This window comes from Passer domesticus, chromosome 8, assembly GCF_036417665.1.
Source record: "Passer domesticus isolate bPasDom1 chromosome 8, bPasDom1.hap1, whole genome shotgun sequence".
NCBI lineage: Eukaryota > Metazoa > Chordata > Aves > Passeriformes > Passeridae > Passer > Passer domesticus.
The window spans coordinates 5,463,646-5,477,521 of NC_087481.1; the positions used below are offsets into that span (position 1 = coordinate 5,463,646).

At 47.0% G+C, this 13,876-nt stretch overlaps 1 protein-coding gene across 1 annotated transcript in view; it reads right to left on the minus strand.

The window, feature by feature from the left end:
* The window catches only part of LOC135306179 (zinc finger protein 850-like), a gene marked incomplete at its 5' end in the record, with an annotated part of 412,436 nt that overhangs the window by 231,603 nt on the left and 166,957 nt on the right, over positions 1–13,876 (minus strand). Inside the window, 1 exon segment of the mRNA XM_064429767.1 lies at positions 3,077–3,172. Within this exon segment, the coding sequence (XP_064285837.1) occupies positions 3,077–3,172 (96 nt within the window).

A 13,876-nucleotide genomic window follows, 5' to 3' on the forward strand; every position in this document is an offset into this window, starting at 1 on the left:
ATGACAGGGTAGGGGTGGAGTTTAGGGTCGGGGTCCAATAGCAGAAGGAGCAGGGCACTGCAAAGGAGTGGACAGAGGAGGACAACCAATGGAAAAATCGATGGCGGGGACTTTGCAGTAGAATTTGGACCAATGAGGTTACAGAAAAGGAAAAATGTTCTGTGGCCACTCCTTTTTTGACCAGATGGGGTGGAGTGTCTTTTCCTGGGCTTGCAGGGGCATGCCCGACAGGGTGGAGGGGCGGAATCCTCTTTAAATCACACTCCTCACTTGATGCTGTCTGTCTGGCTAGAATCCCTACTTCCTGGGGCAGGGGAACTCCACACCCTTGGTGCCATTATTTCTTTCTCTTGGTGTTTTATACAATGAAGAAAAACTCCAGCCTCTCTGAAACCACCCTTTAATCCCTCTCGGGCTGCTCCTGTTCTGTCCTCAGTCTCCACACCACTGAGCCCAGAGCCACCACATTCTACCTGCTGGTTATGTGATGAGGCATCCAAACCCCATCTTGGGAGATTTTTGGTTACTTTTCAAGGTCTGTGAAAATGGAAAAATAGTGGTCAACATTATTTTGTCCCACATCTTGCAGTAACAGAACAGGAGTCAATATCACTCAATTGAATGAGGGTGGATTTACATTTGTTAAAACGAGGAAATATTTTACAATGATGAGAGTGGCACAAAACTGCAACTGTTTTTCCAGAGAACTGTATTCCCCATCCCAGGAATTGTCCAAGAGCAGGAACTTTGTGCAACCTGATCCAGTGAAACCCTCTCATCCCCAAGGACAGAATTGCTGTCATGGGGGTTCTCTGCTGTGCTGGGTGCCCTCACAACACTTCTGGCCAGAATGACTGCTGAGGGCAGCCAGGCTGCTGCAGGGGCAGTGACCTCACAGCCATCACCATGGCAGCCCTGTGCCCTGGGCCTGGCTCTCCCCTTTCCTCTGCCCCTGCCTTGTCTCTGCTGGCATGAAGAGTTTTGTCATTCATATCTTGTCCCCAAGGTGCTGGGGCCAATGGCTTCCCAGGCAGGCTCCTGGAGCAGAAGTGGCTTTTCAGAGCCCAGCCAGAAATGAGCCCTGAGGCAGCAGCTCTGCAGTGCTGGCCACCAGGCCGGGCTGCCAAGGGAGGCTTGTGGCCATGGCCTGCAAGCAGCTGCTGCTGCCAAGGTGCCTTTGGTGCCTCAGGCTCTGCCTGGCACAGCTCCCAGCACGGCACTCTGCCCTTGTGCCCGAGCCCTTCCCTGTTCTGGGGCTGGCCTGGGGCTTTTCCTGCAGCGGGACCTGCCCTGCTGATGGCACAGGAAAGGCAGTTCCTGCTGGAGCAGGAGGCTCTGCCTGCAATGGGCTCCAACAACTCCAGCAAGGCCCTGTTGACATCAAAATTGCTTCCTAGATCACTATATGCTAATAATTGTTATAGCTCCTATACTGTGGAGTAAATAACTCTTTTTTAAAATTTAATCTGTGGTGTAAACAAACCATTCTGTCTAATCATGATCAGAATCAATCAGAGCTGTATTTATATCAATTTATCTAGTATTCCATCGATAATCCTGTGGGACAAATTGCATTAAGGTTCAATTCTACCTGTCTATCTTTTACAGCTTTGACAAAATCTGGGGCTGGGATTGGTTCCAGCCACTCCCACTCTCCTCTAATAAAATAAATTTTGGAAGTCTAGGGGTCCTGCAGGGGTTTGAGGATCCATGGTGTCTGTTGGGTGTCATTTCTCCATCTCATGACTCATCAGGAGTTTCTTCAAAAAAGAAATAAAGCTTTTGCCTGAAGCTCCCACTGTGCCCATGACTGGAGCCCCTGTGAGTGTCTGGGACATCCCGGCTCTTTGGCAGCCTGGGGACTCCTGGGATGTCACCGTGGAGCCCCCGTGAGTGCCTGTGACAGATCGGTGCCTTTGCAGCCCAAGGTGCCCTGGGATGTCACCATGGAATGGCTGTGACTGCCTCTGACCACAGGGCTCTTTTCCATCCCCAGAAACCCCTGGGAGGTGTCCATGGAGCCCCCGTCTCTGCCTGTGACATTCCAGCTCTTGAACAGCCTGGAGACTCTTGGAAAGTCCCCATGGAAAACCTCTGAGGGCCTGTGACAAATCTGATCCTTAGCAGGCAACCATCACCAGGACCCTGTTGCTATGGTCATGGGATCCCAGATCCACAGAATTGGCTGAGCTGGGAGGGACCCATCAGGATCCTGGAGTCCAACTGCTGGCCCTGCACAGGACACCCCAACAATGCCAGCTTGGGCCTGGCAGCGCTGTCCAAACACTGCTGGAGCTCAGAGAGCCCTGGAGCTGGGAGTCTTCCCTGGGGAGCCTGGGCAGTGCCCCAGCAGCCTCTGGGCAAAAACCTTTTCCTGAGATCCAACCTCAGCCTGCCCCGACTCAGCTGCAGCCGTTCCCTCCAGTGCTGTCCCTGGGCACCAGAGGGAAGAGGTTCCCACAGCCCCAGCCAGGGACCTGCTCCCAAGGCTGCTGCCATGGCCACCAGGGCTTGGTTTCCACCAGCTGAGGTTTAGGACTTCGGGTCCCCAATTTCCTGCTCCTGCTAAAACCACGCTGCCCTCACTGCCCTCCCGCCTCCCATGGAAATCACAAAAGTCAAAGATCCTGGGCTGGGATAAGAACAATTTATCGGGAATAGCAACAAGACAAAGAACAAACAGCAACAGAAACAATATCGATAACAGCAGGGAATAAGAGAAAGGATTTGCAGGAAAAGCTACATTACCACTGACTCCCTCTACCCAACCATGTTTATCCTCGCTCCCGGGAAGGACACCCTTCTCTTCAGGGAGACAGGGAGTCTTTTTCGTGCTCCTAGCACTGACTAGAGATGGGAGTGAATGTAATGACAGGGCCATGGCCTGACCCTCATGTTAGGCCCACATCATGTTGTTGGCAAGGGTAGGAAAAGGTACAGGTGTCTTCCCAGCATGTATCACAGGGACCATTGATCACCAGGGCTCTTCCCAACGTGGGTCTTACAGTGGGGGATGAAGCTGCAACTGGGCATGAAGCTCTTCCTGCAACTACGGCATTTGCAGAGCTTCCCTTACTGGTGCCTCCGTTGGTGTTGGGTCAAGTGAGAGCTCTGGGTGAAGCTCTTCCCACACTGGGGACACTTGTAGGGCCTCTCCTCAGTGTGGATGCGCCGGTGGGTGATGAGGGTCGAGTTGTGCTTGAAGCCCTTCCTGCAGTTGGGGCAGCGAAATGGCTTCTCCTTGGTGTGAGTCTGCTCATGCAGGAGGAGATTGGAGCTGGTGGGAAACTGACACGATCCGTCCTAAGGACGTGATTCGTGTAGGTTCTTTTTCACTGATCTCAGGGTGCAAAAAACTGACACGACAAGGGGATTTGCAGTAAAATCAAAATACCATGTACTTTTATTAAATAGCCATAGAGAAGATGCGTTAGAGAGAAGGGGAAAGAAGAAAGGGAAAATAATAAGGAAAAGAAAAAGAAGAGAGGGAGGGCAAGGAGGTATATAGCTACCAGACGTGCAGATGACAAAGTCCCTCGAAGTCCGGTCGACGAAGAGGCCTGTCGTCTTCACGTCAGGGGAGATCTCAAAGGTATCAGTCAGGTCTAACCTTTTTTATAGTCCTTTTGAAATGGGGGAAGGGGACCCATTTCAAAATAGTCTACAAGGAGTCCATCAGTAGTCCATCAGGAGCAGGTGTCGTCAGCAGCAGATGTCGTAGGCACGAACCATTGTGTTCTCGGTCCAGTGGTCGCTTGCAAAACTTGCTTTGGTCCCCACGCACACCTTCCCTCACCCTACGGTGGGGATTTCAGTCTCAGTCCTTTTGGGAAGAAGAGGGGAGCTTTTCCATGTAGGGGTCGCATGTCTCAGTCCTTGAGGGAGAACCTTCTCCCATCTCAGTCCATCTGTCACGGTGGTTGATGTACGGTGAATGGAGGGTCCTTTTGTGGTGACCCCCGGGAAGGTCATTCCAGAGAGAAAGTCCAGCCAAGTCAGAAGGGTGGAGAAATTCCAGCACTAGCGTTGCTAGGTGATGCAGGTGAAGGAGAGCACACTGCCCCTTCTTGGGTGCAGTGTTCCATGAGTTGAGCAAACACACCCGTAGGCAATAATCTGGCTTGATGGACCAGACAGACCTGGATTTTCAGAACAGGATCTTTCCCTTTCCCCGGTGGTCTTGGCTTTCATGACGATCGAGAGGCAAAAAATGAGGGAAGTTTTTGACAGACACTCACACGACCCCGTGACTCACGATTGTCTTGAAAGGGTCTTCATCAGCAGGTCTCAAGTCTCCTTCACGCTGGTAGCATACCTCAGAAAACAGGGACAGTATGACAGAGAGAGAGGAAAAGAGAAGGAAAGATAAGAAGAAATAAAAGAAGGGCGAAAAAGAGAAGCAATTAGCAAAACAAAATCAAAACAATTTTTTAGCAAATAATTAAATAATAATTGGAAATTATCAAAATAATATTATAGCTTGAATAATTGGAACAAACTCACCAATTATTATAATGGCATTATAGCTTAAATAATTTGAAAAATCACAAATGATAATAATCAAATCAAATAATCAAAATAAAATCACAAATGGCCAAAAGTAAAAGCAATAATTAAGTAATAAAATGAATATAAATTTAACAAAATCACAAGATGGAAGGTAAAAGGTTTTTCAAAACACATCTACTGATTCATAATCGCCTTGTGTCAATTGTCTTGGGGGCGTCCATAGTAAAAAGGACATCAGCCCAATTGTGTGCATTAATTATGGACGTCAGTCTTCTTAACCGTTTCATCATTCTCCAATTCATGACAAACAAGATTGCTGACAAAACAAAACCAATTGAAACCAGGATCAAAAGGACAACAATAGGATGACACATGGTGTTCAGGACACTTGTGGCAGTTGGTGACCACCCAAAAAGAGTATCCCACCACTTGTGTTCAGCATCTCTCTTTACTCTTTCCATGACACGACGTATTTGTTTTACATTGTGATGAACAGTTACCAGGGTCTTCTGCCCATCTTTCTTGATCTTTCTCAGAATCTCAGCCTGGTCCTGGTGGAGCAGCAACTGCCTTACCAAAGTGAGGTTCATCCCAGTTGGAGTAGGTATCAATTTGTGAATCAGGGTGTAATTGGATTGCAAAAGCTGGTGAGAGGTAACTGGAGCTACATAAGAAAAATCATATCCTACAATTCTGGTAAAATTACAAGCGCAGAAATTTGAATGATTCCTAGTATCCACTACTACATTTTCTACAAATACAAGATCACAGGCAGTTCTAAAGCATGCACATCCATTGCCTATGTATATGAGAACTGTTTCAGAAGTCTCGTTAGGATGTATTTCAAAGTGACAGATATTCTGCTCTGTGTCCAGACAGATATCCTGGGCTATGATTGCATTGCTTTCACAGATGAACCCTTGTTGTTCACGGACAATACAAGATTCCAGATTGACAGTTTGCCATTTGTTGTCAATCTGACGGGCCCATTCCCTATGCTCCGAAGGATAGAGAATAGCTCCGTCATGATTTATCCCTAATGCTATAATAGGAAAAACCAAATGCACTGAAGCACTGCGTATGGTTAACACAAAAGCCGTGGCCACGTTTGAAATGGGGTCATAAGTGAAATTTACCAAATTCCACCAGGATTGGAATTCTCTTTCAAAGTCAGTAGCACTGTCCCAGATTATTTTTCAAATTTCAGTGGGAAAAGTGCCTTCTTCACCTTCTTTTATAATTGAGGCAGCAACTGACTGCATCCACAATTGAGCTCGAACACAGCTGAGAGCCAAGGAAACATTATTTTGTGTGGCATTGAGTGCATCAATCACCAATTGTGGTTGTTTACATTTACCTTTTCCCAATTTGGTAGTATGTTTGATAGCAGCCACTGATGTGTTAAGGATGATTGCAGTGGTTGCTGTAATTTGGTCAGATTTTTACTTGTAGCAGCCAATTTGTTCATTATTATTTAATTTACTTGTTAAGTGTAATGTTATCACTTTGTGTTACCATAAAGGGAAGGGAAAACATTATATTTGTTGTACAATGCTAGTGTTATCATGGTTTCTCAGGTCTCCATGTCCCACGGAGTTCTTCTGTAAAAATAAGCACAACAGAATCTACTACGAAGAGGCAGAAAGAGTTAGAACAATGGGGTTGTCAGAGAGGTTTTTAACACCAGTGGTACTTCCCCTACAATAGGGGGTGGTCCACCAAAAAGAGGTTGTCCAGGGTAATGTGCTGGGTTCTTGAAATCATCTGGTCCGTGTAGTGAAGGAATTATGCTTGGAGCTGTCGGGCAAAAAGCAGTGATTTTAGGACACCCATCTGCCCCCCATCTGTCATAAGGGGTGTGAGAAGTCCATTCAATCCCTTCACCTTTTGCCCAATCCTGCGCACTTTTGACAGTAAAGTGAGAAACATTATCAGATTGAATTTCCTGTGGGCTTAGGAAAATTCCAAACCATCCCTGTATTGCTTTAACGGTATTATTTCCTGTAGTTCTTTTAAAAGCATTGGCCTGAAACAACACAAATACAAGTGCGGCATAGGACTTGATGTTAATACAGACAAGAAAATAATTCTGTCCCTCACACTGGAAAATACTACAAATGGTTAACAGTTCCTCTGCCTGAGCACTGCCTTCTCCCTCTCTGTTAGCAGAAGCAGGGAAGAAAGGAGGGGTTGCTTTAATCACAGAGGCAAGTTTGTTTTGGCTGCTACCCAAGCTCTCAGTTTCTTGTATCGCTAAGTTTTTTTCTACTTCTATGAGAGTTAAGCCAACCACGGACAAACCTCTTTCCCAGGTAGAGTGTCTTCTCTCAGCATCTTTGAAACCATGGGAATAAAAACCAACAGGCCTTGTCGGACCCTCGGGAGCCCGCTGCCCAATGTGTACTGACAATCCTGAGGAGGCAAATCCCCACTCTACCTGAAAGGGATCTGTAGGATGGATAGGGTCCAGTGCTTGGTGAGCTGTTGCTTCAAAAATCAGCGATTGCAGTGCTTTCTCTTGAGAAAGACTCCAATCCCATTTTATCCCTTTTCTCGGCAAGTCATAAGAGGGAACAAATGGGTTATTCTGGTTAGTAAGAAGTTTATCTGGTGTTTCTATAGGGGACATAGCTGCTATGGGTTTTTGAGGGAAAATTGCTATAGGTTTAAGTGTTTCTGTAAACCTTTGAATTAAAGAGGTCATAATTTTAGACTTTACAGGTGATTGCATTGGTGACTCATAGCTTGTAGTTGGTTTTCTTTCATGCATTATTTGCAAGCAGGCAGCTTTTTGAATGTTTTCCAGGAGTTGGTCAGGGGTACCGGCTATGGTTAAAAGGTTTCCCCTTTCCGAGGGGTTAAGCCCCTCTGTCCAATAAGCTATATGCTGAATTAGGGACCATGGGATGCGTCTGTCTCCCGTTGTTAAGAACGCTCCATGTCCCCAGTACCCACCGGCTTCTTGTTCTGACAAATGTGTTTGAACTTTCCCAGTGAGAGATTTTGTTTCAGTTTTGTGGGAGAGAAGCCCATACTGCTTTGCAAGTTTTGTTAATTCAGTAGCAGTGTATGGGATTTCTTTAGTGATTATATGTGGGTCAAAATCCTCATCATTAATATAGTTGCATTCTGTTTTAATTTGAGGTTTCATGCTATTGCAACAACAGTGTTCCCCAAAATTTTTCATCAGAACTAATTCTTTTTGGGGGTAATTTTGATTAAGGTGAGAAGTTTCCTTCTCCTCTATTTCTTTTGAGGAATCAAAGTTCTGTGAATTTTTAACATGCACCTCTCTCAAGGCAGCCCGTAATAAATTATTTTCATTTCTTTCTTAATTTAATTGTTTTTGCAAAACTCCAACTAAGTTTTGAAGGGAGTCTATTATAGCATTTTTCTCACTTCTTCGCTTACAGCGAGTTTCTATGGCTGCTGTGAGGCAGGCTCCCAAAACTGAGCAGAGGATGGTTTTATCTTCACCAAGTTTAAATTTTGTTTCATGTTGCACAGAACATATTCTACCAACAACATTTTCTAAATTAAACCAATTGCTCTTTGCCCAGGCCTCTCCGCCTGGTGAAGGTTTTGCATTGTGTTTAGCAAGTAGTGTGTAAAAATCAGTTTTTGCCTTGGCACCAAAATCTTCATTCATCTTGTGAAGGGACTAGGGACCACAACAGGGAGGTGTCTTCGGTTACACAATCACACACTGTGTTTTCCCTTCACTCAACTTTTTCCCTGGGTGGCTGAAGAGACAGAGTCAATCTGGGAGGCCCTGCTTAGTTTCTTCAAGGTGTCTCTTCCTTCCCAGACAGTTAAACACACACACACAGTTGAAGAGACAGTATCAATCTGGGAGGCCCTGCTTAGTTTCTTCAAGGTGTCTCTTCCTTCCCAGACAGTTAAAGACTCTTAGAACAGAAACAGTTTTTTTCCCCCTTTTGCACCAAGAGATCTTTTGTGATATTCTGGAGACAGAACCCTCAAAAAGAGTTTGGAGAATGCTTTTTCCGCCTTGGTTCGTGCAGTATGCGGGAAATTCGAATCACAGCCCTTGCTTTCTAAATCCGTTCAACCCCTTTCGGGAAAATTGACGGTTTCGGTGTGGCTGCCGTGAAACGTCCTTCCCCTGTTACAAACTACACGTAACCTGCAGACTCCTCTGTCCCCAGAACCCAAGATCCGTGACGCCAATTTATGACACAATCTGTCCTAAGGACGTGATTCGTGAAGGTTCTTTTTCACTGATCTCAGGGTGCAAAAAATGACACGACAAGGGGATTTGCAGTAAAATCAAAGTACATGTACTTTTATTAAATAGCCATAGAAAAGATGCGTTAGAGAAACGGGGAATGAAGAAAAGGGGAAAGAATAAGGAAAAGAAAAAGAAGAGAGGGAGGGCAAGGAGGTATATAGCTACCAGACGTGCGGATGACAAAGTCCCTCGAAGTCCGGTCGACGAAGAGCCTGTCGTCTTCACGTCAGGGGAGATCTCAAAGGTATCAGTCAGGTCTAAACTTTTTTATAGTCCTTTTGAAATGGGGGAAGAGGACCGATTTCAAAATAGTCTATTGATAAAGGGTACAAAGAGTCCATCAGTAGTCCATCAGGAACAGGCGTCGTTAGCAGCAGATGTCGTAGGCAGGAAGCATTGTCTTCTCGGTCCAGTGGTCGCTTGCAAAACTTGCTCCGGTCCCCACGTACGCCTTCCCTCACCCTACGGTGGGGATTTCAGTCTTAGTTCTTTTGGGAAGAAAAGGGGAACTTTTCCATGTAGGGGTCGCATGTCTCAGTCCTTGAGGGAGAACCTTCTCCCATCTCAGTCCGTCTGTCACGGTGGTTGATGTACGGTGAATGGAGGGTCCTTTTGTGGTGACCCCCGGGAAGGTCATTCCAGAGAGAAAGTCCAGTCAAGTCAGAAGGGTGGAGAAATTCCAGCACTAGCGTTGCTAGGTGATGCAGGCGAAGGAGAGCACACTGCCCCTTCTCGGGTGCAGTGTTCCATGAGTTGAGCAAACACACCAGTAGGCAATAATCTGGCTTGATGGACCAGACAGACCTGGATTTTCAGAACAGGATCTTTTCCTTTCCCCGGTGGTCTTGGCTTTCATGACGATCGAGAGGCAAAAAATGAGGGAAGTTTCAGACAGATTCTCACAATTGGCAACATTCACATTATTACTTACTGCTTGGTTAAGGAACAACATGGGGAAAAAAAGCAAGAAACAAAATTCAGTCAATCAAATGAGAAACATTCTGAAAATTATGTGTGTGTGTGTGTGTGTGTGTGTGTGTGTGTGTGTTTAGGTGCATTTGAGAAAGGGACAGAAAGGACAAGGATCAGAAGGAATACGGCCTAAAATCTTAACAGCATTCGAGCTGAGCAGTGGTTAAACTGGAGCCTCCAGGAGTGGGCTCTTGGCCCAGGATCCATGGCTGCTCAGTCATGCTGCCAGTGCAGCAAGCTTGAGAGCGCGCTGGCTCTGTGAGGCCCCACTCAGAGGGAGGTTGCTGCTGGCACCTCTGGGCTCCAGGAGAGCCCCAAGGGCCTCCTTTGGGAGCGCTGTTCATGAGCCACAGGTGAGGGGCCTCAGCCATCAACGCTTCATCGTGGCCGCACCGTGGGTCAGCAGCCTGGCTCTGAGAGTGGGAGAAGGAGGATGTCATGCCATTGAGGCAGGAAAAGCGGTTTCCAAGGCAGTTCACAGGACACCCCAGGAGCTCGTCAGACAGCACAAGTGCCTGGCAGCGCTCGGTGTCTCTGGGAAGCTCAAGAGGAGCTGGACCCAGGGGCTGTTCAGCAAGGCCCAGGCCTGACAAGCGTTTCTCAGGTCACCGTGTGGCCGGACAAGGCTGGGGGCATTCACCACCACAATCTGAAGCACGAGGTTTTGATTTAGGGTAAAAAGCCATGGCCCAGTGGAAGTGGGCTGTGTCCTCAGTCCTGTGGGAGAATCACAATGCAGATCCTTGTGCTACTGATTCCATCTCTCCCATTTTTCTGAGTTCTTGGTGGCAAGGTCATTTAGGTCACACAGCTCTCTGAAGCTTTCTGCACAATGAATTAAAGTGAGATTACACATCCCAGATTGTGTTCTGTTACAGTTTAACTGATTGATTTAAGAAATTTCTGGAGCAGAAAACTTGCTTCCTCAGATATTTACTGTGTGTGGCACCAAGCACAGAGGAGAGATTTAATGTCAAAGGCATGGCCCAGGCAATGCTCTTTTGACAAGTTCTGCCCTGAGCTTTCCTGAGGAAGATCTGAAAGGTTCGATGTCACTAGCACAAGCTCCTGCAGTGGCTGCTGGCCAGCAGAGCAGGGCTGGCAGCTGTGCAACAAGTGTTGCCACAAGCAGCAGCTCAGCCAGGGCAGCAAATCAAGAGCTGGGATGAAGCTGATCTGAAGGCCAAATTTAGCTCCTAAAAGAGCTGGAACAGTTCCTCATTCCAATGAGGTGCAGTGTTGGACACGGCTCTGTGTGAGCACTGGACACAAGTTGCTCCCACTGAGTGCTGTGATGGTTTCTGCAGGAGCTCTGGGCTCCTGTGTGTGCTGGACACAATGAGGAGAGAAGGAGCCAAGTGCACTGACACACCTTTGCCTTGAGCATGACCCGGCCTGCACCAAACACACTGCAAGCTTTCCCCTTTGGCCCATGTCTCAAAATGTCAGGTCAGCTGTTGGACGACTCAGGTTGGTTTGGTGTCAAGGAATTCCTCTCAGAAATACTGGGTTTGTCTTCCTCTGTGCCTTCCCCTCAGCAGCCTTGGGGCTGCTCCTGTGTGAAGCCATGTGTCTCACACAGTTTGGGAGAACTTAATACAGGACACTCTGCAATGAGTCGTCTCCTCTAAAGTGTTCAAAGAATCGCCTTCCAGTAACAGGAAATGAATACTAATAGATGAAAGTGGAAAAAAAATTGCAACAGTTTATTAACAAGTGGAATAGCTGAAAAGCAAGCAAAAAAGCCAGTGAATACTAGATATCAAAGTGCCAGACCTCACCGTCCCCCTGCTGGGACAAAGACCCAGAATGCCGGAGGAGAATCCCCCCTGGACACGCGTTACAAGGTGGTGCTGGGTTCTCCCTCAGGAAGAGCAGGAGCTGTCACGGAGCAGCTCCAGCAGCAGATGAAAGCTCCATGCTTGTCCAGCGTCGACTTTCTCCCAGAGGCAGAGCTCTGTGGAGCGGTCACGGCAGGTGAAGCAGCTGGGCTGGAGCCCCTCGGTGTCTTTTCTCCCCGGCGTGGCTCAGCTCACGCTCTCGGGCTGGGAGCGGGGCTGCTCCACTCCTGCCGGCACCATGTCCCTGGGCTTGGACAGTTTTCTGCCAGGAGAGCCCAGCATGCTGTTACACAGATCTCTCATAAAGGCCCAAACCAACTCCAAACACTCTGCCTACAGCAGCGTTTCACAAAGGGCTGCAGAAATCCAGGACAGCTGCAAGTGACTGTCAGACAGCTTTTGCTTGTTGTTGCCAGCAGAATTCGTGATGATCTGATCCAATTGTATTCAGATGTAACACAGGAGCTGTGTTTTTTTATTGAAATATTTCATGATGAGTAACAAGCCTTGGGAGCATGAGGTACAGGTCTGACGTGTGAAAGCATGAGCATATCCTCCAAAGTGACCAGTTTAATTGTCCATTTTATTACCCTTGTATTTATTCCACACTAATAAGCAAACTCAAGCTTTGCTTGGATATAAAACAGGCACGGCATACCCTACGGTCTCTTGCAGGGTCCCCAGGGCTGTCAGTGACAAAGCAGGCAGTCTGCTTCATTAGGAATCACTACAGATCTGCATCACAATGTGTTTTTAAGTAGCATGGTATTATTAAGATCTCCTTTTCTGCACGAGATACAAAAAGGAGGTTCTGAAATGACTTCCATGCAAGCAGGCAGTAAAGAACTGACCCTGCTATCCTAACAAAGCTTTGGCTTTGGCAATTGCACTCTTCCCATTCATCTTTTGACACAGACACTCCAGGTTTCCCCCACACCCCTGCAAGGCTGGCAATTGCTGTTTCCCATGTACTGTTCTTCCCTAGAGCCAGTACAGTGGCTGCTTTGAAACTAAAAGCCCTGAGATCTGGGCATCTCGAAGGAGCATGAAATGCTAATTAAGTGTTCCCATTGGTAATACCCAGGTCTGCACTTCCCAGAGCTCTGAAGCAGCAGCAGGAGGACCATGCATCATTCCTGTTGGTGGATGTTCATGTTTCTGGTGTGCAAGAGCAATGGCTTTGAGGAGGGACAAAAATGCCCCTATCCAAACAGTGATTGTGCAAGGGTATGTGAAGTTTCACTGCCTTTTTTAGGATAGTTTAGAAAGATCTAAGAGAGTACTGTGGCATGGAGCAGGTCCCTAATTTTGTCTCCAGAGAAATCCCCAAAGGACACATCTGCTCTGCTGGTGATGGCAACCCCATAAGCTCGTGGACTTGTTTTCCCTGCAACATGCCACCCTGCCTGAGCTTTACTAGGCCAGGACTAGACCCATAGCTATGCCAACACATGCAGCCACGTGACACAGAGTCAGACAGAGTTCTCCTTCAGAAAACTCAATTAACACATTCACATGCAGTTTCTTCTAGAACATCAGAAGCTGGCAACCATGAGGACTTTGCTGTCAAAAGGTTACAGTTTGCACTGGGCCCAGAAGTATTTTTCCCTAAGGCAAAACAAATTGAAATGTGAAGTTTAAATCTTCAAATGAGTATGAAAGGAAACTGTAGAATAATTTCTGGAAAGGCAGCATTGTCAATGATCATGCAGCCCACCAAGAGCTGGAGCGGAATCCAGAATTGCTTTTTCCAGCAATGCAGGAATTCATTACCCTGGCAAGCACCAGTCCATGGGAACAAATGATCCCATAGCCCTGGGCAGAAGGGCACCCAGGCTGGAGTGGAAATAGATTTGAGGAATCCTTGTCACTTGCTATTGGCCTCACAGCCCACTCATCCCTTGGCAAGCAAGTTGCAAAAAACACTGTTGGACTGCTGTCCTGGGTAAATCTACATACAGACAACTATTCCAAAGCAGGGCATCTTTTCCCAGTGAAATACACATCCTCTTCTTACCTATGAAATTGTGCCTGAAGTCACCTGTGAGCCAGATCTGTGTGAGATTGCAAAGGAGCAAAGCTTTGGCATTTGGACACACTTCCCTTGGTTTCTTTGTTCAGGGCTTTGTTGAGCACAGAACACATCCAGGTAGAAAACTTTTGACCATACAGGATCTTTTGTTTCCATTGTCCCCCAAACATGTGAAGAGGTGGTGCTGTTGTAATGCCAATTTAAAAAGAGTAGCACAAATGACACAAAAAAGACATGGCAAAAGAGGAAGAGGAGCAGCCCAGTGTGGAA